Source organism: Melospiza melodia, chromosome 15 (assembly GCF_035770615.1).
Source record: "Melospiza melodia melodia isolate bMelMel2 chromosome 15, bMelMel2.pri, whole genome shotgun sequence".
In the NCBI taxonomy this organism is placed as follows: Eukaryota; Metazoa; Chordata; class Aves; order Passeriformes; family Passerellidae; genus Melospiza; species Melospiza melodia.
The window spans coordinates 12,295,696-12,322,330 of NC_086208.1; the positions used below are offsets into that span (position 1 = coordinate 12,295,696).

The window sequence follows — 26,635 nt, forward strand, 5'->3', positions numbered from 1 at the left end:
CACGTAGCGTGTCTGCTCAAGCTGTGGTGGCCAGGCCCAGCTGCCAAGGGAAGGAAGGTCCAGGCAAGGCAATTGTAAAGACCTGCTCCAAGTTTCCTTTCACCATTCCGGTGTTGTATTGCTGATATATTGCTGAAAGCATGGAAAGTTTATTATTGCTCCCAAAAGTTCCAGATATATTTATTTTTAATCTCTTACAGCTATCCTTTAGCATGTTCCTGTTATTTAGATAAATATCCTTTTGTTTTCCCTTTTGAGCATTCTTATCTCTTAACTCTGGCTATAGTGTGGCCATGAGTACCACTGCCAAATTTTTCTTGCCGTGGAAAGGAATTTGAAAATCTTGGAGAGGGGCTGAGAGTATGTCCTTCACTACTCCCACTACACAGGACACACGTACAAGATTTAGTGACCCTGAAGTTCTCAGTATGATGAAATATTGGCCTGATTTGGTGAAAAAAAGCAGACAGAAGCAGAAACTGCAGCAATGTGTGCCCTCAGCTGCTCCCTGACAGCCACTGCTTGGGCCACAGGATCTGAGCAAGGTGATGCTGAGCTTGGCTGTCATTTCCCCTGTCCTGAGGCTCCTTTCTGCTGTTGGAGGAGCATCCTCCATCACACTGCACAGCTTAGAAAACCTGACAGATGACTATCCAACTCAGTGCCAGCAAGGGATGGTCCAGAGATTAAAATTCATTCCTCACCATGGAAAGCGAGGCCAAGCTGTCAAATTGCTAACAGATATTCAATAGCACTTTGCTTTGCTTAATAAGCCATCATATCAATCTAAAACTGAGCATCAGGCTGATAGGGTTCCAATAAATGAATATTGCTTTGGCAGCTTCATCACTGTGAATTTACTTTCAGAGACAGATTTAGTATCAGCTCTTGTGAATTCCCCAGGCATTGTTAAGTACACATATTTTGAGATGGATTCCAATTTCATTCACATCCATGATAACTACAGGGTCCAGAATTTGACTTGGACATTTAATGCTGTTACTGAATGCAGAATAATCTCTCCAATTCTGTCACTGTCCAGCCTAGCTCACAGTTTGCTCCAGCCAGCCCAACTTCAGTCATTTATTCAGTTCAGTCTTGTCATGTGAAAGGTGGAAAATGGAATAAATAATCTGAGCTGCAGTTTGTGCTGCTGGGTAATCCCCGAGCACAACCATGAGTGCATTATGAATTGTTTGCCTTCCAAGGGCCATTCCTGCCCTTGTATGGCAGGGGAGAAATTGCCTTTTCTAACCACTAACTGTGCCTGTGGCAGCAGGCAGCTCCCCAAGGCACGTGTTCAGCTGCTTGGAAAAGCAGCATCAGGCTCCCAAGTGCAGGCTGCTCTTAAATTATTTTTTTCGCAGCTACTTTTACCATTGAATTAATCACTTCAATTAACTGAGCATTTAAATAATGTAAATAACATTCCCTTTTGAACATCTTTTAGCATCAGCTGCTAGCCAGGGTGATGTGGATAACTGATATCTGAGCTCCTGGCTGGGCTCTCCTGGGAAGGAAGATGGATCCCACCCCAGTAATGCTTACTACAGTAGTCTGGGTAACCCACACCCCAGAGATGAGAAGGAGATAGAGTTGTCATTCTCTCCTGCTGAGCAGAGGCTTTCAGCAGGTTTCTATTTCTTACATGGTTTCTTCTGTCAAGAAATGCAGTTGTGGGGGAATGTAAGTTAGGGTGCAACTGGAGGCAATTTGTCTGTTAGGAAAGAAACAATGACATTTGAGAGTATTTAAGTCCTTTTACATGTCTGGGGGTTGGTAACTAAGAGCCAGACTTAACCTCTGATGAGATATAAGGGTGCAAGTGCAGCCCTTTCATCAGCCTCCTCTGGGGCCAGCTCTGGGGAGAGAGTGGGTTCTCAGAAGCCACCAGACCACACTAGGTCTGCTGATATGATCCAGTCTACAGAGAGGTTTCCATTATTTCTAAATTACTTCATTGGACCACAGAGAGGCTGTGCACAGCAGCAGAAATGGAGAATAGCTCTGTGTATTTCATCGTGATTGTTACTGCAGTGTCAGATTTGGAACTAGACTGAAATCTGAAATCAAAGCATGGCATAAGCACTCCCTGTTCAAGCAGGTTCTAAAAGAATGAACAAAATTAATAGCATTCCCAAGGAATACTCAAATTTCTTATTCCTAAGAAGCTCTTGCAGCAACTCCTGCCCAGAGGGACTGTTGACCAGGCAGTGAATTTTCTTCCTTATCTAAAAAATTCAAAAATCAATGGAACACCCTACAGCAGATGTGATATCCAAGCCAGCTCAGCTCAGAGCTAAAGAACAAGGATGAAACCAGAAAGGTGTGGGTGTTGAGGGTCCCTTATAAAGGAGAATGGAGAGATGAAGTCAGAAATGGCAAGGTGTATCTAAGTGAAGACCTTCCCTCAAAAAGAGCGACCCCAAAGGCATTGCAATGATTCTTGTGAGCTTCCCTGGGGCAATTTTCAGTGTTTTAGAGAAGTCTTTTCCAAATCAAGCTATGCAAAACACTTTACCTCCCAGAAATCAGAGTCAGGATAGGTCTTTTGTCCTTGGCAGAGGCTGGAGTGGTTTTAACGCCGTTATCAATGATCATTCCAGCCTAAAGGAAAACAGAAATGCAATTATCACAGTATATTTATAAATTTTACAGCTCTTTCAATCTCCAGACTCTACCCCCAATTGTTCTAAGCCAAAGTCACCCCCATGATGCTAAGAACAGCTTCTGTCAATAGCACGTGAAACAGAGGGCTGCCAGGACTACCCAGACTTGCATATACCCCCCAAAATTGCTGCAAATTTCCAAAGCTGCACTTTTCTCACAATTCCATGTATTCCCACACACCTAAACTTCAGCTTCAGTCTAAAGCCCTCAGTAACACAACATGGCACGCTAAGGAGCAAATCAGCAGAGATAGCGATTAGACACAGCAGCCGTGTTTATCCCTCCAGAAGCTGTTCAGGTAATTGCCAGCATTGGCAGCTGAGGTGCATCATTAGACAGGCTGCCAGCAGATGCTCCTGGAGGCAGTATTTCAGGAGCACAGAAGCAGGGAAGCAGCCTGAGCGGAGGGGAGAGCGGCTCTGGATGCCCAAGCGCCAAGCGGAGCAGGTGCCGGCTGGCCGCGAGCGCTCCCGCGAGCTGCCTTATCTGAGCCACAAACAAGCAGAGCTGCAGAGCTCCAAGGGAAACAGAAGGCACAGGCACTAATAGCTTGTGTAGCTGGAGGGAGGGATGGGGTTTGTTTTGAGGGCAGCATTCCCATTCCCATTGCTGCAGACTCACCCGGTAGTTGGAGTGCGCGCGGTTGTTGGAGAATTTCCCCATGGGCATGTGCTCTGAGTAGCCCGGGGAGTACATGCCTGCCGAGGGGCCTGTGGGCACGTGGTGCAGCACAAACCAAAAGCCTGTTTCCTGAGAGAGAGAAGGGACAGCTGAGACTTTGCTGACAAGAACATACGCCCAGGGATTTCAGGACAAACCACAGCCATTGATCCATGTAACGCTCTATGGAAGAGTTTAACGCACACGAAGAATTTAACGCACATGAAGAGTTTAACACACACGAACTTGCTCTCACATTGTAACCCATGTAAGAGTTTAGCACACATGAAGAGTTTAACACACATAAACATGTAAGAACATTGTATCCCATGTAAGAGTTTAACGCACATGAACATCGATATTCACCCTTCTGATCTTCAGGGTTAAGTTTTGGCATCAATACTGGAGCATAAGTGAGACTTTCCAAACTTAAAAATCGAATAATTTTTGTTTAGTTGCCTAAAAATTTAACAAGGAGTACTAATACAGGTACCCAAGATTTGAAAGCTTTGGAAAGACCACACCTCTCTGTTTTCTTGTTTTTATGTCTTCTCAGGACAATAAGGGCTCCTGATGTGACCAAAAATGTCTGTGGAATTGGCATTAGGGCTGCCTGAAATTTCAGAGCACCATTACTGTGCTGCAATCAACAATATAATTGCCAAAGACTTCTCTGAGACTCCACAGTCACATTAATTTAATTTATTCAGGCTGCACACTGTGGAATTTTGTTAAATCCAGCTCTAGAAACAGCAAGTGACAAGAAGTTTGGAGCAAAAGTAAAACCATTCTTTTTATTGGTGGCACCAGCCACATTAATGTGTGTCTCAGTCAAGCAAATTTAAAATGTCTGTTGTCTGTGTCACAAAAGCAGGTTTTATTCCAGTGAGAGCCTCCCTCAGCCTTGCAGGACTGTCACTGGCCTAGGCTGTTACCAAATAAGAAACTTGTGCACTCACTTCAGATCCAGCAGCTGCACAGTTTATAAGGTTGTTGTGTGGGTTGGCTATCCAGAAGGTTGATACAGCACTGCAGGTCAGAAAAACAAAGAATGGCATGAAAATGACACTTTGAGCACACACCAGAGTCACCCATAAACTCCCCCAGTGCAGACAGGGCTGATACCTCCCCAGATAAGGGGCCCTGCCCAGGGGCAAGAGGAATGTGTTTTTCCCTTCTCTTCTCATATCTCATGTCCTCTGTGGTTTGACAGAGAACATGGCCTTATCTTTTAAAACACCACATATTAAATGAGGAATTTCAACTGCAATTCCAAGCCTGCTATGAAGCTGTCAGATGTCAATCATGGTTTATGATAAGGTAAATATGTTGTTGCACAAGTCACAGAAAAGAACTTTGCCCCCACATAAGCCCTTGGGTTCATTAGAGACTTGTTTAATCAAGGAACCCAATGAATTGCCCACTAAGGGCTTTCCAAGTGTACCCCCCATCTGACTGTTCCAAGAGCTGCTGTGATTGATTAACTTTATTTGCTCCCACCCTCCTGCACATTTCTTTTGGGACAAAAGCATTCCATTTGTCTAATGCACATAAAAGACTCTCAACTGAAAGATTCCCATCAAGGAGGACAGATCAATCCATCCATCACTGTCCATGCTGTGACATACAGAATTTGTTAACCAACAGGCAGGGAAACATCCAGCACTTACAGCCAGCAGATTGGTCCCTAAATCTGCTGGGTGAGATTTGCCCTTCTGCAGGATATAAACCTGTGGAACCCCTATGTTTATTTTAATCTTGCCTGAAGGATAGGGGCTTTAGGCCAACTGATTTTGCTGATGCATTTCCGTTTGACTGACTTTATGATGAAAACAGCAAAATTTTTCTATTTTGAGCGTGGGACTGGCCTGGAAATAAACAAATTTGGATTATTTATAGACCACCTCCTGCTGTGTAGGCAAGGGCAAGGACAGTGTATTTCCACAGCAACCTGCCTTTCAGCCTAATCTGTTCTTCAGAGCCACATGGATTGGGCAGGTTACAGAGTCATTTGGCACAATCCTTTGTTTGAATTCCTAGCAGCAGCTCCCTGCCTGCCTCTCCCAAGCTGATGGAGCCACAGCTGGTGCTCATCCCGTCTCTGCACTGGGATTAGTGTTGGTGTACTCATGCACTTCCAGGCTGGATGAGCCCAGTGCAAAACAAGCTGAGCTGTTTTTTCTGACCAGGTCTTGAATTCTTTTATAAAGGAAGACAGGGCAGATCAAAGTACCATAACACCTTTCCATTAGAAAGCACTCATTCATGCAACAGTCTTCAAAATTACAAAAAAAAATATGTCCCTATGACTATTAAACAAATTATCAGTGGAAAATGAGCATATTGGCTAATTAACCCTTATTTTAAGAATAGGGACACTAGGTGTATTTTATAAACAAACTCAGATGTGAAAAAGAGCATTGCATGAATTCCTCTCTCTCCCTTGCCAAACTAAAAGTCAAAAATATCTCTGTTTGAACAAAACCTCAGCTGTTCTGAGGACAAAATGGGTGATACTGAAATATTTTCAACATCAGCTGCCATTTGAGATGAGCACAAATGTCAGAACGTGGCCCACTCTGAACTCAGCAACTTTTTGCTGAGCCATCAGCAAAATTATGGTTCAAGACTCTACAAAGCACAAGGCAGGGCTTGCACACTTTGAAACAAAGATTTACAATATTTTAGGTGGGAACCATCTCAATGGACTTTATAAACAAAAAGTTAAAAGTACACCTTAGGTCTGTAGGCATCTGAATAGCACAAGGATAAAGACCCCAAGGAAAATGCTCTCCCACATTTGGGGCAAACAGCCCAGATCCCTACAGATATCTACATTATCCCATACACAGAATGCTGTCTGTTATGGCTAAGTCCTGCAAGGAGAGGGAGATAGAGGAGATGGAGATGGAGATGGAGATGGAGATGGAGATGGAGATGAGATGGAGATGGAGATGGAGATGGAGATGGAGATGGAGATGGAGATGGAGATGGAGATGGAGATGGAGATGGAGATGGAGATGGAGATGGAGATGGAGATGGAGATGGAGATGGAGATGGAGATGGAGATGGAGATGGAGATGGAGAGGAGAGGAGAGGAGAGGAGAGGAGAGGAGAGGAGAGGAGAGGAGAGGAGAGGAGAGGAGAGGAGAGGAGAGGAGAGGAGAGGAGAGGAGAGGAGAGGAGAGGAGAGGAGAGGAGAGGAGAGGAGAGGAGAGGAGAAGGCTCTCACTCACCTGCAGTCCTGCCTGGGCTTAGGGATGTAGCCCGGGTAGGCTCCCTCAGTGATCAGCTTGCACATCCTGCTGTCGCGGTCGGAGGGGAGCAGAGTGCTGGGCTTCACCAGCAGCCCCAGGCAGTGCTCAAATGTATTGCGCTCCTCTGGTCCATCCTCCGTAAAGAAACAATGGCCCAGAGCATCATAACCCACCACATCCTTCACCTGCATGAACAAAACAAGGGCCAGTGTTGAGGTTTTATGCTCAGCCACTGCACAATTAGAACAGTGTGATGGCACATAGGAGCCTCAGTTCCCTTTTGAACTCAGGATCTAGAACCAAAACCAAAAGCAAGATTCCTCTCAGACCCTTCAGAGCTTATAGTCAAAGCAATAACTCTAACACTTAATTAGAATTTGTCATCACCTAGGAAATGCTCATTCCATTCCTTTGTTTGCCTGAGAAATCAGAGACTGTCTTAGCATGAAGCTGGAAAAAACACAGGGTGGGGGATGAGGAGAGGAATTAGATGTTCAAATCACATCTGGGCTCATTCATCTTCATGTGGAGTTACATGGGCAGCTACATAAAATGCAGCTCAAAAATGCAGCTGAGATGAAAAATATTTTTCCAGGCTATCAGAGAGGCAGAAATTTGTTTTCCAGACAGACTGGCTTGCTTTATGTTTAATGTGATCTTTTTCTTCAAGCTGTTGACAGAAGCTTTGCTTGACCCTGAGACAAATCAGCTGGTGTTAATCAGTGCTGCTCTGGTTTTGGTTTGGATGCTGGTAACATCAGGACACTGCTGGCTGGACAGAACAACAGCCCTCACACCACTGGAATATCTGAGAGCAGGAATGTGAGTCTGAAGCATAAGGATGGGACAAGATGGGAAGCAGCACATCAGTTGTCAGTGGATATATCTGGGATATAGAAAATTAATGTCAGGTCTCCATTGACCAGGGCAAGGTCTGGATCTCCTGGGCTCTTTCCTTGCTGTTCCCATCAGTCACCACTCATCAATCACCTTGGACTCAGGAAACCTCCCCAGCAAAGGTTAATCTGCCACAGAAGTGTTCCTCTAAATGCTTCTGATGAAAGAGTAATTGTCAGGAGACAAGGGACAGTATTAACCATGATAGAAGCCCTGTTCATCATGGTGTCACTTGGAGAGACCAAGTGCATGGGCATCCAAGTTCTTGAATTGCTTTTGTAAACAGGCTTGAGACTTCTTTGTCACCTTCACACCTCATTCCTGGGGCAAGGAGCACCAATTTCAAATAAAATCCCAGTATTAGTGTTGAAATGATTACAAATATGTTTTCACATGAGAACAAACACTTTGCTTGCCAAATCTATTACTGGTTTACAACCACACAGACTTCTATTATGTAGCATCCACGCTCCAGTGTAAATACTCAAATCTCTGAGTACAAGTCATCACAGTCAATTAAACACTGCTAAAATGACCCGCAAAATGGTACATTCCATTAAGCTACCTCACTGAAATTCACTGTTAACTTCCCATTCTAATAAATTATATATTTTGCAAGGTTTAGCCTTCTTTATTTAGGTGTAAAACATATATACTAAATGGTACCCCCTCAGAAGAATGAACTATCCCAGCCTTGTTATGATAAAGGTTTACAGGACAGAACTTTTCAAGAGAGTGAAACCATTCTGAAGAAGGTTTCCAGCATGTAGAGGAAGTCTTTTAACCACAGAGATCTCAGAATTCCATAGAAACTGCCACCAAATCCTATCAGCTTTCTCTCACAGGACAGCAATACAAAAAAGACACATAAGCAATGGTGTTGGGACATTTAGATGATGGAAGCAGTTTCCCTAGAGAAATGTTTGCCACTTCAGCCATTTATCTTTCCAGCTGGCACAACACTGCACCAGGACAGGGACAGGGAAACCTGCAGTGCCCAGACTCAGCTGGGGCCAAGCAGGGATGCTATCCCAGGGAATCACATCTCCCAGAGCAGTGAGAGAGAACAGAGCAGGGTGAGACAGGGCTGGGCACTGGCAGAGAGGCTCAGAGCCAGCAAATGCCTGTTGTTCTCCTAACTCATCCCTGAAAGTCCACAGAACAAGAGGGAGTTAGAGCCAGGGATCTGGTCCCTTAGGCACTTGTCACCTTCTCTTTGATTAATTATTTCCCCACAGGCCATCTCTCAGTCACCTCTGATTTGTTTCATGCACAAGCCCACTGCTGAAATGCTTGCATAGCAAACAAGATGCTTGTTCCAAAATTACTCTTCTAATGTATTTAATTTTTTCTCTGATTAAAACCTTGCTAATAGTCCATAATCTTACATTAACCATGAGCAATTTAGAGCCAGATAATGCCCTTCCTGGCAAAACAATTGCTGTGAAGCATAGCTGGATTAGTAAAAGCAACACCACTGAAGCTGTTAGATAGCACAACCTCTTATTCCATGCAGTACAGGTCTCCCCTGGATCCTGCCAGACTTTACTGACCCCCATTTAATTTCCTTCCCCAGTGGCTGCTTCTACTTTAGCTTGCACACAGGGATCCAATGGAGAATGAGAATCAGAGCAAAGTTCCATCCCTGGGATTGCAGTGGTGAAACTAGGTGGTTTTTTGGCCGATATATTGCAGAAAACATTGGGTAACTATTGCATATTAAAACAATAATTATGGTGAGAAACTAATTTCTACAGACAAGGACTCTGTGCCTCTCAGCTAACATGAATTTACAGGCAAGTGCAACCCATCAACGAGGAGAGCTAATGTTGAGACAGAGACTTCTAACAGACTGTGCAGACACACAGAAAAATACCTGTCATCAGAAATAACTGGATACTCTTTTCTCCTAGACTTTTCAGAATCTATGAGTATCTCTGAAGTGACGTGAGAAAAGTAACAGCAAAGCAAGCAGGAGAAATTGTATGTAAATTACCTGCCTGCTTTAATGACAGTATAAAACAACTGATGCCCCTCTCCCATTTATTAAAAACATTTTCACAGGGGCTGTACAACACTCATGCAAGAAGCAGCTCTGAAATCAACAGCTCAGTGTTAAGGACATCATTCAGTGCTGTGCTATGCTGAGGTTTAATAATCCAGCTAGAATTTTTATGGCTATTCCCAAAGTGTGCACATCATAAAGGCAAATTTTCCCTCAGCAAAGGGCACTTTGGATCTACCTGATCTCAGAGGGAATGGATGATACCTGGAGAAAGACAGAGCTCATCTCTGTTTGCATGAGTGGTGCTCCTGCATGTAAAAACAGCTGGTGCTGCCCAAGTGAAAAGACAATAGGCAGCTGGGAAATGTGTACAATAACTACTGTAGTCATCAGAAACCCTTGTGGGTGTCTTTGAATATATCTGGCGCAGAAGGAAGAGGAAAGGAAGGAAATGAGAGTCAGAAAGCAGATGAGGAGATTGTGGTAGGATCACCTGATGGATCAAGGCATGGAGCTGCTGACTGCAGATGTGTATCAGAGCCATGGAACAATACCTAAGTGATGCAACATTTGGAGCACATTTTCTGTGATGCAACTGAACAAACTTGATCAGATTGCTTTAATTCACTGAGGCTTTCTTTTCAGCCATCAGCAATAATGATGAGGTTAAAAAAACCCAAAACAAGTAAAGCTAAAGCTTCATATTCACACATTTTGAGAAACTAAAATCAAGAAGGATTATATTGACTAAATAATGTCCTAAATGACAAGATTTCTCTTGGGTGCCTTGTCACAGAGGCAAAGTATGATCATTTAGGGAATTGTGGTTGTTCAATAACAGCAACAGAATCAGGTCACTTTCATCAGTTCTATCAGCCTGTCTGAATTTCACTTTGCCACCTCAGCTGGAAAAGCCTGAGCACATGGACTCCTATACCACAGATCCCCCATGGCACAGTTGTTGCCCAGAGAAAGCACAAGGGACAAAACTATTTCCAAATTCTCTGCATGAACCCATCCCTCTGACTGACAAGAAAAATGCCAGGCTCTGGGTATTTGGTTTGGCACAAACCAACTCTGCACATTCACTGTGTACCAAGCCCCTCTACTGGCAGCTTCAGACTGGGCAAATGCCACATGACCCTGAGTGACTTATATAATTTATACAGTAAAATGTCTCTCCATTTCAGAAGCATGTTCATGGTAACTTTTCAAGATCACGTTATAAACTTAGAAGGACAGAGGTCAAACCCAAAACCTCAGATTCATAAATAGCAGATAAAAGCTGGTCTGCTTCTGGAACTGCAATTTAAGTGCCCTTTGTTCAACTTCTGTGCATTTTAATTATCTTGAGACTCTCCCTTCAAGTGCTGGCACTTCTAGAGGTATGAACTCCTAATGCACCATCCAGGTTGCAACTGCCAATTACGTTTCCACTAAAATTCTGTTATATATAGCAGCAGGGCTCTTGACAGTACAAATTCTCCTCTTCAAGGCTTGGATATACTTTTTTCTTTCGGAATACACTGCCATTTCACTAAATTGGTGAGAGTCCTTTGCCCAGAGAAATCCTGCACCTTAAAGATTTGCTTCTTGAAGATCATCCACTCCCCCTGGACTCTTCTGCCCTTCAGGACCTGCCTCTCAACTCTGTCAACCAGGTTCCCAAACAGGCCAAACTCTGCCCTCTGGAAATCCAGGGCAGCAGTTCTGCTGACCCCCCCCTCCTTACTTCTCCAAGAATAGAAAACATCTGCAAATTTGTGATCACCATGCCCAAGACAGCCTCTAACCATCACATCACCCACAAGTCCCTTTCTGTTCACAAACATCAGGTCCAGCATGCTTACCCCAAAAACAAAGCCACTCCTAGATCTGGGGAGAATCTGAACATGTTCTTGACATTTCTGATGTGCTGTGTCTTGTCTAGTATCCATCAGTCATTCTAGAGATTTATCCTAAAGGATTTCTTGTTATGGAGTGCAACTCCAGCAAATCACAGCTCTGTGAGTGCTTAATGCTATGACTGGCATTACAAGCCCAAACCTCTATTACAGGAAAGATGAGGCACACACTTAAAACTTCTGATTATCCTCTTTAAATAGCAAACTCCGTGTCTGCAGAAAGATGCAACCACTCATTAGGGATGGGCTGGTCTGCAGTGTCCAGACAAATGCTCTGCCCACTCTGAGTCACACACAGCCCCCAGTGCCACACTGGCAGCTTGGGATACTCCTTGTGTATGCAGGGTGGGAAGAGCCAGGCTTTTGCTCTAACAATAAAACACATCATTCTGCAATAATTAAGCTGCATTCATGCTATGAGGAAGTTTTTTCCCTGCTGTCTTCATCTCAAAGGCAGACACTGGAACTTCTTACCAGTAAACCATTGGATCCATGGACTGTGACACAGCGGGAGAAGGTGTGGTGGATGGAGGTGTCCTTCACATAGGTTGGAGGGTTGTAGCCTCCTTTCTCATCCACATCTCCAGCCATATGGAAATGAATGGGGTAATGCCCCATTGTCTGCTGCCCCATGTACTTCAGTTCCAGACCTTCAATGTGGGTAGCCTTAAAATCAAGACCAATCTGGAGAACAAAAGAACAGCAGTCAAGAAACACAAAAAATCTGTTGAGGGCAAAGAGAGGGAACACAGGCATAGAAAGGGCTGCATTGTATCTGCTGAAGGATTTACTGTGTGGAGGGGATTGTGGGGCTGCAGGGTGAGGGAGAGAGGGCAGGGTGGCTAAGGAGACCAGAGCTGCTCTTTGATTTCCCCACTGCTGCCTCAGACACATTTAATTGTAGAAGGAAAGCAATTTATATTTATCATTTTCCATGTGTTTTAGCCAGCTGGGTTCAAATCAAACTTCTTGGGCTAAGTGCCACAAAAATCTAGGGAAAACTGGGATTGGGATGTAGAGAATTCATCTCAGGTGTATTGATCATCAGCCTCAATGTCTGCAGGGGCACGACATGTACTTCGAAGCTGAAGGACAGGCAGCAGCCAGAGGGTGGATCTGCTGTACTGTGGGGAGAGCTTGTTTGCTCAACGGCTGATGAGGAATTTTTCCCTTCCCGTGTCTCGCCTCCCTTGCTATGTGAAGGCGTGGCTGGAAGGAGGAAAGGACAAAGCCAAGGGCTCCAGGCTCACCTTGATGTGTCCCCCGAAGGTGTCGAAGTCAAAGAAGGAGCAGAGCTTGCTGCTGTACTCGTAGCACTGCTGCTCCATCTCTCCCATCACCAGCACGTTGCGGCTCAGCAGCCCCACCTCCGCCCGCATGTCCACGCCGTCCACCACCTCGCCCATGTGCAGGTACGTGGCCTTCCCTAAAGGAACCAGATCCACTCTCGGGTTACTCTGCCTCTGCTGCTGCCTTCCCTGGGCTTCCCGTGGTGGGGCTCATGAAAGGAGCAGCCGAGTCAGCACAAGGTGCTGGCTGACACCTCAAAGGAGGAAAGGCTGGAGCACAGGTCACACCCAAGGTCTTGGTGGGATGTTTGCAATGGAGGAAGTGGGATTTTTGGTCTTGGGTTGCTTCATTTGTCCAGGGGGTTAAACCAACAGTCTCTTAGACAAAACACATTTCCTACCTTGAAAAGGAACTGTGGATTACAAGTGGCTGTGTGTGAACATCAAGTGCAAAAAAGCCCTGATGATGCAGCTGCTGGAAAGTCTAAATCACCAAGGTAAGCACAACATTTCCCATAGTGACACACGGGGAGCTGCTCAAACCCCACAGTACTGCTCTTGGGCAGGCATCAGCCAGATCCTGCTAACACCATGGCTGTTGATGCCAGCAAGGAGCAGAGTGGGCAGAAAGCCCTGTAGGAATTGTGACAATCACAGCCCCGCACCAAGTTTGTGGGCTGTAAAACCTCAGACTCCCTGGCCTCCCAAACCTCTCCATTTTAGATCTACCCTCACATCTCCAACTTGCTCCAAGGCTTCCTCCTGCCCTAGTGCAGTCAGAGTCAATGGGACCTTCCATCTACCCCAAGCCACACCTTTCTTTGCCAAGCAAAGCTGTTAATAACATCTTCCACACACACCCTCCTCCACAGAGGGATTAAAAGCACAGAAAACTTTCCCTGGCCTGACCAAAAAGGGGGGAAGTCCAGGCAGTGGGGATGTCTAGAAAGCAAAGTATCTCTTTGCTGTAATTTCATTCAAAAATATTCCTACTACCTCCTTCCTTCCGCAGGTTTTTGCAGAGAAAAGTCAGCTGGGAAAAGGTTCACCTTACTGACTCCATTCTGTATTATTCCAGTAAAAATAAGTAATAAACTCTTTAAGTAAACACTGAACTTTGAGGAATGCTACACTTGCATGTATTTAATTTCCATTGAATCGTTCAAATCCTTAATTAGAAACAAATGGCAAGCCTGAAGCCTGGCTATCCCTGCACAGCACTTTATGCTTCAGCAGAAGCGCCAAGTCAAGGGGAGGATTTTGAACACTGAACCAATATTATTTTTAACCAAAATATGATGCTATGAATGTATGAAAAAGATAAGCAAACACCATTCACTCCCTCCTCTCCTAAAGCTGGAAGCAGTGTAATTTGATGGCAATACTGGGGTTTGGGAAGGGTGAGTGCTCCACCCTGCTCTCCCACTGCTGCCTTGTGGGACTGGGTTCACACCACAACATCTGCCCTCTGCCTGTGCACCTCTGCCTTCAAAACCATCTCATCTTGTGAAAAACACTCTCTGTTAACTAGGGCAGTGATGGTGGCCAAAGAGCTGCCTGCTCATCTCAGAAATGAAGGGCTGCAAGGGACCCTGGATTTGCACCTCTCCCACTTTTTCAATTGTCTCCCTAGAAAGAACTGGACTTCCCCATGCCTGTGTTGTTGCCCTGCAGCCAGTGAGCCTCATCAGGTGTGTGGTCAAAACCAGACTCAACCCACCCAAAAAACAGCAGCTCTGCTTCCTTTATCCATATACATGAAAAAAGCCACTGCAGTGAGTGCCCTCCACATGAGGATACCCCATGCTGGAGTTTTGAGTGAATCTGCAAAGGAGCACAGCCTTCTCCTTATGGAACTTTTTTTAAGCTGTTATTTTTCAGTTTTCCCCAGAGCTGACCCCTCCTTGATTTACTGAAATGCAGGAAGGATTTTAGATAATCATAAGAACATACTATTTGAAGCCACATCTCCAGGATTTGTGGCAGTGAAATTAGATAGGCAGTTTTGTTATTCCTGTGCTGAGCTCTAGAATAATAAATGTCATGCTTGCATGTATTTAATTTAATTTAACACCAGTCCAGACATGCAAAACAGGGTAAGCACTGACAGGAATGTTAAATACGGACTAACCAGTTTCTAAATATAACTTCTTGGGTGCATGTTTTTCACTCCATGCTTTTGCTGATTTGACATGTTTGGAGATAAAAGGAGAGACGGAAAGCAATCCCCTTCCAGAGTAAAAGCGGATTTTGAATAATAGCTCCTTTAATAGAGTTCTGAAAAACAAACCACTTCTCAAGGCAGACAGAAATTCAAGCTCCCGGCAGAAACAGGGTTGAAAAGAGACAGAGGCTGGCATGGGAGCCCTTGTGTGCTGTAAATGAGTGCTGGGAACCAGCACTACAACACTGGGCACTTCCCATGGGACCTGGAGCACTGTGAGGGGCATTTACACACACGTGGCACTGCCAGGGGCATGTCTGGTGGTGGGCAGGGAGAAAACCCACAGAAGAGTCTGCTTGCTCTGCGGTGGGTTCAGGGAGCTCACACCATCTCACTCTGCACAGCCACAAGTTTGAAGTCTGGCTGCTGCTCCCAGCTGGCACATGGGGCCTTCCCAGAGAGCAGCCAGGAGATCTGAGACCCTCAGCACTGACCACGGGCAAACCCCAGCCAGGGGTTTGCAAACGGGCACTGAAGTGGTTTGATGCTAAAAAGGCAACCCTGTGCTTTGAAAGCGGGAGGGATGTGTTGCTGCTTCAGCATCAAAGGCAGCGCTGTGATTTCCCAACCACCACCAAGCCCTGAGGCCCCTGATTCACCTTCTCCTGCTTTGGGTGAGGGTTTGCTGCATCCCTCATGGACAGAGACTGCCCTGCCAGCCTTGTGCCATGCTGTAATCTAAACCAAACACGGCCTTGCAGTGGCACAGATCAGAGACTGCCCTGCCAGCCTTGTGCCATGCTGTAATCTAAACCAAACACAGCCTTGCAGTGGCACAGATCAGAGACTGCCCTGCCAGCCTTGTGCCATGCTGTAATCTAACCCAAACACAGCCTTGCAGTGGCACAGATCACATCTCCCCACCACAGAGCCACAGGAAAAGCAGCCTGGCTGTGCTGCTGCATGTGTCAGAGCAGTGCCTCCAGTCAGCACAACGTCAATTCACAGGGAAAACTTCCTTCATACATGGGCTTGCCTGGTGGAAGTCTTGATTCAGCAAAATATGAGCACATTCCTGCGCTCATTACTCAAGGCAGTGACTATTGAAGTCAGTTGTTGGTAAGGATAGGGTAATTATTAAAAGGAAATGTACATTAAAATAAACATAAGATGATCCACTCAGCAAGGGCATGCTTATGTCAACAAAGCAATTCAAAGCAAATGGTACAAAGGAAAACCTGCCATAAAACCTGGGTCTTGAGCCTTATCAAACCTGGGAAGGGTGGGATTTTGAAACTATTTCAACTGCTGCAAATGTGGAAGAGTGCTCAGATCTGGTGGGTTAGATCTCTCAGAAAACCCTCCGAGGTACACTCATGCATTCCTAAATCCCTTGACTCTAAATGGCCCAAACTGCTAAATCTCCCTTTGAGAAGTGAAACCAGCACTTGAAGGTCTGGATTTGGTGAAGATAAGTAAAGCTGGGATTCTCCTGGAGTATTTTATTTTTTTCTCTGAAGTGTCTTTTCTTCTCCTTTGGGCTCTCTAGGGATAAGACCCAGTACCTCATGGTCTTTTGATGTTTCCTAATCACGTTTTTAAGGCAAATTCCAAACACAATTTGTCTGCTCAACCCATAATCCAGTGACAGCGACTCCTTCAAGGCATCTTTAATGTCAGTTCAACTCATTGCAGATGCCAGCCCAGATCTGACAGATTTATCATTTTTGCCAAGCACTTGTCATCACTGGTGGTAATGCCCCTATGGCTTATATTTAATAACAAACAAATGTTCACGCTGGCATCTTTCAAATCCTCATTATTCTGAATTATCTTGCTGGGGTTTGCTGTTGCATCCCTAAGCCACAGGGCTGTAACTCAGCATGGTTTGGGTGAGCTGGCTGGCTCCTTGAGCCACACAGCACAACCTGATGTCCTAATCAGCAAATATTCCTCCAATTCATAACTTTTACATGGAAAATTAGGTTTTCAGCAAATAGACATAGCAGCAATCAGGTACAAACTCTACCCTTATTAACACCTATGTAAACCTGAATTAGATTCTGTCAGCTCAGCTCCCAGGCAATGCCCCAAGGTAGAAAGAGCTCTGAAAGACTGCTGGAAATTACAATTTCACAAGATTCCCTGCCCTGCCCTCAAGCACCAGGGTTGCCTTAAAAAAAGAGCCTTTGTCAAGTTCCAGCCAAAATGATGCCAACTTCTGAACAGAACACCCTAAATCTCTAAAAATATCTGAATTTTGATAGTGGAGTAAATTCTCCCATCCTTACAGCACCAGATGAATGCTGACACAGGCTGTGAATTTGTGAGACAACTACATATTTATACTTTTAATTCAAAGTCCTCTGTATGAACAAGATCACAGTAAACTCCTTATCTCTCTAATATTTGCAACCCAATAAGCAGGACTGAAGAGATGTGTGCTTGAATTCATAGGTTCCCCAGCATGTGGGATAATTGGAGTAATTATGCCAGGCACAAACAGTTTTTTCATCCTTTATCAAGAGCATATAGGAGCACAAAAGAGCACTTCATCATTTCTGTTCCATGGTGAAACTTATCAGCATTAGTAGAAACTTCATACAGAGCAACCAAGATGAAGATAAGACTTGTTTCCCAGAGAAACTAGACAAAATACTTGATCTTTCCTACTATCCAGTTCTATCATAACAACACAACCCTTCCTTCCTTCCTCCCTCCCTTTGCCCTGCGCTGTGGTCCCTCCCCAAACCTTGTGAAGTTGGGAGATCAAACACTTTTAATCTGTTCCCACAGTGAAAATTATCTAGGCACAAAAAATGATGAGTTAAAAAAAAAAGAAAAAGAGTTAAACAAAGAAAGCACATGGAGGGAAAAGCTCCATTTAAGGGAGTGAGCATTTGGGAGCAGAACCTGCAGCTCTGGGTCCTCATGCAAACCACATTTACCCATGGGAGACACAGTCTGTACATTAGGGCAGTTACTCCAGTGAAAAGTGCAAAAGATCAGAGCCTGTGTGCCCTCCCTCACTTTCTGCACTGAGATTTGCAGATGTCCATAGTTAAATAACTAAATCCTCCTAGAACCTGACGGCAACTGAGTATTAACTCCCTTAAGTTCTTTTGAAAAGCTCTAATCAATCCATTTCTAGGCAGTAAAGAAAGTCCGAGTTTCAGCAGGAAGTATCAAATATAAATAGGACATGAGCTAACTAATGAGTTTGACTTTTTTGGCACAATATGCTAAACCATGTCTATTAAAATACCATTAAATTATGAGAGCATAAATTATATTAAACCTTGGTATGCCAAGTGGCTGCCACACCAAACTGGCTGTCCACAAAGCAGAGATTTTCTCCCATTTTTTATAACAAAGAGACTATTAAGTAGTTCAGATCTGACATTTACGTTTCATTTTAAAAATAAATAGAAAGGAGAAAACTAAAGATTAAAAGGGAAATAAATCATCATGGGTAGGAATGGTTTTATCATTTGTCTTTCGAAGGGCAAACTTTTGGAGTTCTCAGCTGCTAAACTAAACCTCTTAGGAAAATTAAGCCTTTTCACTTATTACAAATGACACCCCCTCTGAGATCCTGTGTACAAATGTACGTGTGGAAGGCTTTTCTCAGGAGGAGCAAAGCAATCTTGCCTACCTCCACAGCAAAAGGCAGGCAGACATTTATGATTAATGTTATTCTACACCCAATTACACCTGTGCTAAGAGCAGGGGCCATTAGTGATCCTTATTCCGGCTTATTACCTGCCATGGCACAGGGGATGAAGAGGCACCATGGCCAGGCACAGCAGCTCAGGGACCCTAAGGCAGGGGACATCTCAGCCTTGCCAGCTTGTATTTCATCTGGACTGAACCTGGATTCAGGCAGATTACTTTGTTTTCTAGTGTGAATGTGTTTTTGCTACAAGAAAGTTGGAAGTGATTTTTATAACTGGACTAAATTTTGCCTGGATTTATAAATCAGTGAAATCCCATTGACGTCAATGGAGTTGCCTGGATATAAGAGAGGAGAGACTTTGGCCCTGGTATTCATGTCATTTGTGGTAATAAAAGGAATGTCCTAATTCTGCTAAAGAGAAATTGGAGACCAAGAGCACAATCACTTTAACAAGTGTTTCCACTGCTTCTTTGCTTGAAATTCACATGAACTTTTTTGTTGTTTTTAATCCATTATTTGTTTCCTTAAACTAACCTAGCTGCCACTGTTGCAGAAGATGAATGCAACTACATGAATTCCACAGATCCATCAGATTATGGGAAGCCCAGGACTCCTACACCATCCTTATTTTCACTGGCAATCTTTCAAGACCATCTTCACTATGTGACTTGTACCATATCTGAATCCAACAGCTCAAAAGTTGCTCAAGAAAAATATTCAGCTTGGAAATGCATCTTCTTTGAAAGCACTAGGCATTTGAAGTCATAAGACCATGATACATTCAGACTGTGAATAACATTTTTCTTGGCCTAATGCACATCTCCAACAATGATGGCCAAAGCTCTGTGGGGAGGCAGCTGCCAAAGGAAGTGTGCTGGTACCTGCCAGAAGAGGTTGCATCAGAGATAATGCTGAAGTGGTTCATTTCAGAGAACCAAGTGAACTCCCTGGTGCATTGGATGTTCCAAGTGCCCCCATGGTTTCTCAGAAAGGTCTTGCTGTAAATGCAGCAAGACCTCTGCCTAGAGCAACAGCCAGCATGCAAGCAAAGATAAAGTCACATCCATGATTTACCAGCAGGCAGATCCTGCCTCTGAAAGACAGACTCATCTACTACAGACTTTTACACTGTAAAATAATGTTTGCTTTTGTAAATTACAGTAGCAAAATAATTCTCATCTATTCAGATAAGGGGCAGTTCATGTGCTATTTCCATGCTCTGCTTATCAGTGTGCCAAAACAAAGTTCTAGAAGGGAAAGACAACTTCACAGACTCAAGTGAAGATTTAATCTCACACTCTGGGTTTTAGTTTCATGCTCGTGCTGGTAATAGTCTGTGCTTCATCGTAGTTATGCTTCTTAATTGGATTCTGTTTCCAGAGGCCATTCTACAACTATTGGACTACAAAATCCATTAATCAAAAGCAATTTGTTTTGCATTTGAGATGGTCACCCACAAGAGGAAAATGCTGGGGCTCTACAAAGGCTCCCACTCCTCCTTCCCAGGCTGGCCCTGGCAGCACCCTGCACTCCATCTGCCCAGGGCAGAGGCTCAGGAAAACTCACTGCCTGCCAGAAATGTTTGGTTAACGCATCACCTCTAAGCAATACTCTCTGGAGACACACTGAACGGGAAACAGTAGCTTCAGCAGTACAAAACAGTGTTTCTAAAATGTAAGATTACAGTTCTTGTTAAATAGAATTTAGGAAAGCAGCCAGCTGGAAATTACTTCATAGCCTTACAGTGTCTCACAGGCTGCTCCTGCCCTTGCTCCCTCTTCCCATCAGCTGTGCTCATCTGCTTTCTAGAAAGTGGTGTTTCAAATGCAGTTATTGCAAATCTCAAATTCATAACCTGTATCTGTTCCTCTTAAGTGAATTCACCCACTCAATAGCACGCTTGGGGACAAAAATGGAGTCAGCTATGAAAAGAGAAGGCAGAAAGGAACCAAAATCAAATTAGGTTGTTATCAAGCATGAAAGTTATGTATCCCAAAAGCATCTAACAACCAGCCATCAAATCCAGGCGTCTTTCAACATTTTTCAGTTTTTCTTGGAGCTATCTCAGTGCAAATGACAGAATTTGTGAACTGCAACACCAGAGTGATAAGATGAAGCAGCTCACCTGCTACCTTGACCTGGGTGGGCTTGCAGGTTCTGCAGGGCAGCACCTGGAACTCCTCAGCCTGGTACATGGAGTAGTCAGTGCTGGCCACCACCAGCCTGTCCCCAGGGCTCCAGGAGCTCACATCATCCACCAGGTTCAGGATGGTGCTGTTCACGTTGGTGTCCACAGTCACCGTCAGCTTCGGTTTCACTGAAAACCCAAAATGCATGGTGGGCAATTCAGACAATCTCATCAGAAAAAGCTTGTTCTTTCCTTTCTTCTTTCCCCCACAACCCCTCCTTGGAGCGCCACCAAAAATTATTATTTTCTCATGTTCTCATGTTAAAAAGAAAAAAAAAAAAGTTAACTCCTTCAAACATGTTTTTTACTGGCTTTGGCTTGGCAAGCGAGAAAACAGGAAAGTACTTTTCTTCAGTTGCAGGCAGGTGGATTTTCCACTAACGCCAGGATAAATTTAAATGTAGCTCTTAGTGGCTCATTCTCACCGCACCTACTTAGCAGCAGCTCCTGTGGGCGTTGGGTGCTGTTGTTTACAGCAGCCAAGTGGTCTCTAACCTAATGATGGTTTTTTCCAGCAAAACAACACATTTTCCACCCTTCTTTTCCTGCCAGCACCAAATATCCTAGTGACCTGTCTAATGACCAGGGTAAGGACAGGAGTGTTGGAATGATTAACTACAAAATGACAGTTTCAAGCCCTGTGTCTTCACAGGTTCTGATTGACTAATCCTACGTCATCCCAAAATGTTTTTGAAAAAGACAAGGAATTTACAGGAAAGAACTTGTCAAACATTTCTCACAGCCTTGCTGGGTATTTGAAAAACCACCCTGCTGCTTCTGTTAGCGCTCAGGAACTTTTCCTGAGATAAATCTTCAGCTATTCTATCTGAATTCGTGTCCATAGCCCAGCCCAAAGCTTTAGCTTGGAAAAATTACAGAAGTAGTTGTGACACCAAGAAGGAGCCAGCCGTGAGGGATTTCTGCTGTTCTCAGTTCTGTCTTTCAGTGATGGGGCACGTACCAGATTTGCCACACAGGAACCTGACTCTGTAGTTGTGGCAGCCCTCTCCTGTCTGGTCCTTGCCGTGGCACAGGAATTGGTAATCGTGGCCGCCCTTGTAGAAAACCTCCGTGGTTAAATCTGCTCCATCAAGAGTCATTGCCTGGAAAAGGGATGGAAATACAACTCAGGTGCTGCTGTGAGGTGAAGGGATTTGCCCAAAACATCTGAGCCATCAGAAGAGGCCTTTGCTTTGTTTTGGGTGGTGGCACAAGCACTGCCTAGCAAACCCCTGTGTCTGTGCCCTCCAGGCAGCACTTCCAGCTGCTGCTCACACACAGCTCCTGCTGAGGTGCACGCCTTTTCCTGTGTCTTTATGAGACCATGGGCTGTTTGGGAGGAGTTTGGGAGCTTCACAAACAGCTGCCTCGGTGCCCTGGATTTTCTCTTGCCACTGTTTTGAGGGCAGATGGAAACGTTGAACACGGATGCTTGCACCCAGATGAACCCACGGCTTCAAGCCTCTGCACTGCTCTCATTCCATTGCTTGTGGAAAGGCTCTGGATGAACCAGCAGATGAGAGGGGCTAGGGGTTTCATTTCTCCATTGCATGGATCAGTCTCCCAAAAAAACCCCAAGGGTGCTGCAACACTGCTGCCTGTTCCAAAAGAAACAAGGAGAAAGTGGCCTTTCCTCACAGGCAAGCACCAGCCTGTAGAGCTGCCTTGAGAAGCTGTTATCTTCTCAAAGCTGTATCATGCCAAGAAGCAGTGAGATATGAAACCTCTCTGCTGTTCCTGCTGGGGCAACGTCTCAGGGTCATGTCAAATTTCACATTCTGTCTCCAGAGCTTGCATTTCTCTCGACCCTTTCACAAAAATGTGTTGCACTGCATGGGGCAATCCAAATACCACGTGCATTTTGGCAAGGCAGCAGGAGAAAAGCCATCTTTCCATGAAGGGGCTGATCCTGATTCTCTCACTCATGCAGGCTTTCCTTATTAATGAACCCACCCCTGCTGCCATGTGTGAAATTAGCACCGTCAGCTGGAGGAATGTGCCTCTGGCTGTGCTGTTCTGCTGTTATTATCATCATCATATCTTCAATTTTCTCCCATGTTCCAGAGCTGGGCCAGGCCAGCTGCTATAAATCAGTGCAGCTTTGTAAAAGCAATGAGCAGCACCAGATTACGGTACCTAAGGATTTGCCCTAAGATCTGCAGGATAAACTGAAAAATGTCTCGCTTTTAATATACATGGAGGGAAAAAAGAAAAAAACAACTTATTTCACAGAAGAGGGGAAAAAAAGGTTTGTTTCTAGAGCAGAAGAATATCTTCTTTCTGTTTTAACATGCATTCTAGAAGGGGATGTATCATAAACATCTGACCCCTGTTTTGAACTAAGTTGTCACTTCTAATACACGTATATGGAAGCAGAAATGAATGTGGATTTGGTAAGACCTGGCAGAAAATTATAGGGCAGTTTTTTTCCTTTCTGTTCAAGAGAGATCCTTTATAACATCTAGCCCTGGAAACTTTCACTCATACAGTCAGCATTCCCATTTACTTCAATAGCCACATTCTTGTGAATAAGAACAACTCCACTGGCTCAGAGCACACAGGAACCTTGGGCTCAGCCTCACACAGATGTGAAGGATTTTATTGTCTTTTTCTGGGCAATGCTTCTGCTATAGTATTTTTACCAGGTAGACATAAAAAGTATATGGTGAATACATACAAAAAAATACCCATATTTCTTGCTAGGCTTTTTTGTCCTTAAAGAGGTTTTATGCAGTGTCACAAAAAGATATCTCAGTGCTCCTCAGCGTGCTGGCCTGATGGCGTAATTATAATGCTTAGCTCCAAACAGAATTCAAATTTCTTTCCACAGAGATAAAACAATTGGTTTCAAGAAATGGCTGAAAGCTCACCAATAATTTTGACCACCAGCTACAGCTGGTAGTTGCACTATCTTGTTGCATTTTGTGATTAATTTTTTAGGTCGGGTCCATTCCAGGACCATTTAAAACCTTTGAAATTTTCATGTGCTTTCTCCTTTTAATCTTCCAGCAGGGAACCACATATTTCATGATAGCATCTGTGCTGTCCATGACCCATCTGTGCACCTTTTCATGCCAGGAGCTGGAATTTACTGAAAGGAACTCAATTCTATCAAATTTGTCCCAGAACAACACGAGACTGTATACAAGATCTTATGGGTTATGTATTAGAGTGGTAAAATAATGGGTGTATTTTATTTAGAAACAAAAATTACTGACAAGCACAATTATTTTGGGAGTTCAGTGCCAGTGCAAAGAAGACTTGCCCCTCTGAAGCAAGTGGTTAGCCTGCCTACCTGGATGTCAACGGGCTGCCTGCAGATTTTGTCAGGATGAGCAGCTTTGAAGTCAGACAGCTTCTCCATGTCCTTAGATCTCGCTTTGTCAGGCTTCTCAAACCACTCTGTCCATTCTACATCTGGAGACAAGTGCAAACAAGTATAGACATTTGAAAGCCAAGCTTAATGAGTGCAGCAAAAATGCACGAAGCATAAATGCGATCTCGGATATCGTTCACAAGTTTCTTCACTGATGATCTGATTCATGCCTCTTCCTGCCAGTCTGTCAGCCACTTTTAATGATGCTGTGAAGTGCAACCAGCCAGGGGAGAGCAGAGTTATTAAAAGCTTCATAATTGGCGTGTGCACTGTAAGCATTATTAATAGATACAGATTTTGGATCTGTGTCTGCCTTAGCTGCCTTCTCTGATCTTCAGATCAAGTTGCACCAGCTACTGTGTTTTATCTGAAACATGGACATGATGACTGTGCAGGGAAAAGAAGAGTTTGTGTGTCATCTCTGAGACCAAAGGAGATGGAATTTCATACCCAGTGCAGAAAAGGAAAAAGGATCCCAGTTATTCAGAGGGTCCTAGAGACAACTGGGGGAAGAATCTGTAAGTGTTCATTAATTGGTTTAGTGATGACATAAATAGCAGCTGGCAAGGCCGCTCTTCCCAAATGGAAAAGGATTGCAGGAAAAAGGATGATTCACCCTATTTGTCAGCTGCCTAGCACCCAGTGAAATAACCCACAGACCCCTCACCTTGAACCCACTCGCTCGTTGAAGAGACGTTGAAATGTTCTCCATTCTCAGCTTTGAATAGTTTGAATACTTTGGCCACAGCTGAGCCTTTGTGACCTGTTAAAAAACAAAAACATTAGTAAAATCATTGAAATCAATTGGAAAAATCATTGAGTGCAATTGATAAGAGTAAGAACTGAAAATAATCGTCTCTGTGCTTATTTGCATGCTTTGACTACACTATTCAAAATTTACCCTGCACAACTTCCAGAAAAATGTACTAATCTTTCAAGGAGGCTTCAGACATTTTTGTAACTGCATGGATAATGAGGAAGAAAAACTTTCAAAAATCAAGAGAGGATAAAGCCCACAATTATTTGTTATATATTACTATTACATTGTTATTTTTATTTAATGTTGTAGCAAGCTGTGTTTTTCATGTCATAAGAAGACAGAAGAGTCAACAGTGTTCACAGGAGGACTTGAGGCTGCTAATTCAGGATACACTGATTAAATTTTCAGCTGGTGTGAGTGAACTGGGTCTGTTCCACAGATTTGTGTCCTAAGAGAGGCAGTCTGAGCTCAGTGAAGTTACATGGATTTGCACTGGTGCAGGATCTCACCTTTTATCTAGAGGTTTGGATAACCCAAGCTATCCCTCACTCAGCTGCTTCAGATGCATTAGTGGGAAGAAGCAATATATAAAGAGAGCATTCAATTAAATGTGTCAAAGCACCAATTGCTCATAGCTTTGATGTGATGCAGTGGGAAGTAAAAAACACCATTGACCAAATTAATCTCAGCTATAACTCCAGTAACTCCCAGACATCACGTCAAGACAGAATTTTGTGCATTAAATACCTTGATATTCAATGTGGTCTTCAACAGAAGAGGAGGGATTTCCTTTAATGGTAATAAAACTCCAGGGGTGCCTGGAAAATGAAAATGAGAAATGATCAAGTAATGTCAAGTATGAGATGGATATTTCTTATAGCCCAACGTTCCTAAATTTCTCAGAGGCACCACATCCAAAACAGTCTCATTAGTGTCACAGGCAGAATAGTTAAAATTAATATTATCTTAACACTCCATATTTCTTCAGTAAATATATCAGAAGAGAAGCAAATTTGAAGACAAATACCCACTTAAAACATGCCTGTAACAAGTGTGTTTGTTTTTTAAATGAATGTTTGAAGAAACTTGTGTATGACAGACCCAAGAGACACTGACAACTCCTTGGGGAGCCTGAAAATAAATCCTCTGTGTGTGTGTACGTGTGTATACACTGAAGAATATGAAAAGAAGCCACTTCTGCCTAAATAAATTTAGCTCATGCTGAAACCTTGTATATGACAATTGTCTTTGGAATGACCCATGAGAATTTCTAATAGACAGACTGGCTGGCAAAGGACAGTAAAAATTCTTAGATAGTCTCTGCATATCTGGTTTCCTTCTTTGAATATTGAACATTGAACAAGGATAAAGGTTTACAGCTCTGAATTGTCTATTCAAACCTGATCCCAAGCCAGAATTCAGTTCATTATCTTCTGATGGTTTTTGATCAAGAGGGTTCAGTAGCTATCAGCCACCCTGGAGGATGAGAAAACAATGGAGACAGGGACTAAAGTGTCTCCCAGCCTTGGGGCTGAACACAATTAGGAGGGGTCAGGGGCAATTTCTGTCTTCAAAGTAGAGGTAGTTCGGGCATATCTGCTCTTAATGAGTAAGAGAATAAAAAATATGCTTTTAGGGTGGTAGGAAAACTGCCCTGAATTACCAAAAACTCCCATGGATTAGGTCATGTCTCTATAGTTATAAACATCTGGTCATTTCAATTGCATCATGAGTCTTGCAGGTCACCTTACATTGGTGCAAGTGAAGTTCCAAACCAGAGTGGTTTGGA

General features: G+C 43.9%; 1 protein-coding gene across 5 annotated transcripts in view; it reads right to left on the reverse strand.

The window, feature by feature from the left end:
* Positions 1-26,635, reverse strand: part of CEMIP (cell migration inducing hyaluronidase 1) — a 101,550-nt gene that overhangs the window by 15,730 nt on the left and 59,185 nt on the right. For all 5 annotated transcript variants that reach the window (XM_063169828.1, XM_063169826.1, XM_063169827.1 and 2 more), the window contains 11 exons: positions 25,594-25,664; positions 24,754-24,849; positions 24,006-24,127; positions 21,672-21,813; positions 20,648-20,839; positions 12,644-12,819; positions 11,868-12,077; positions 6,567-6,772; positions 4,290-4,359; positions 3,292-3,420; positions 2,522-2,607 (listed from right to left, as the gene is read on the reverse strand). In XM_063169828.1, coding sequence (XP_063025898.1) covers positions 2,522-2,607; positions 3,292-3,420; positions 4,290-4,359; positions 6,567-6,772; positions 11,868-12,077; positions 12,644-12,819; positions 20,648-20,839; positions 21,672-21,813; positions 24,006-24,127; positions 24,754-24,849; positions 25,594-25,664 — 1,500 coding nt within the window. The remainder of the gene's footprint in view (positions 1-2,521; positions 2,608-3,291; positions 3,421-4,289; positions 4,360-6,566; positions 6,773-11,867; positions 12,078-12,643; positions 12,820-20,647; positions 20,840-21,671; positions 21,814-24,005; positions 24,128-24,753; positions 24,850-25,593; positions 25,665-26,635) is intronic.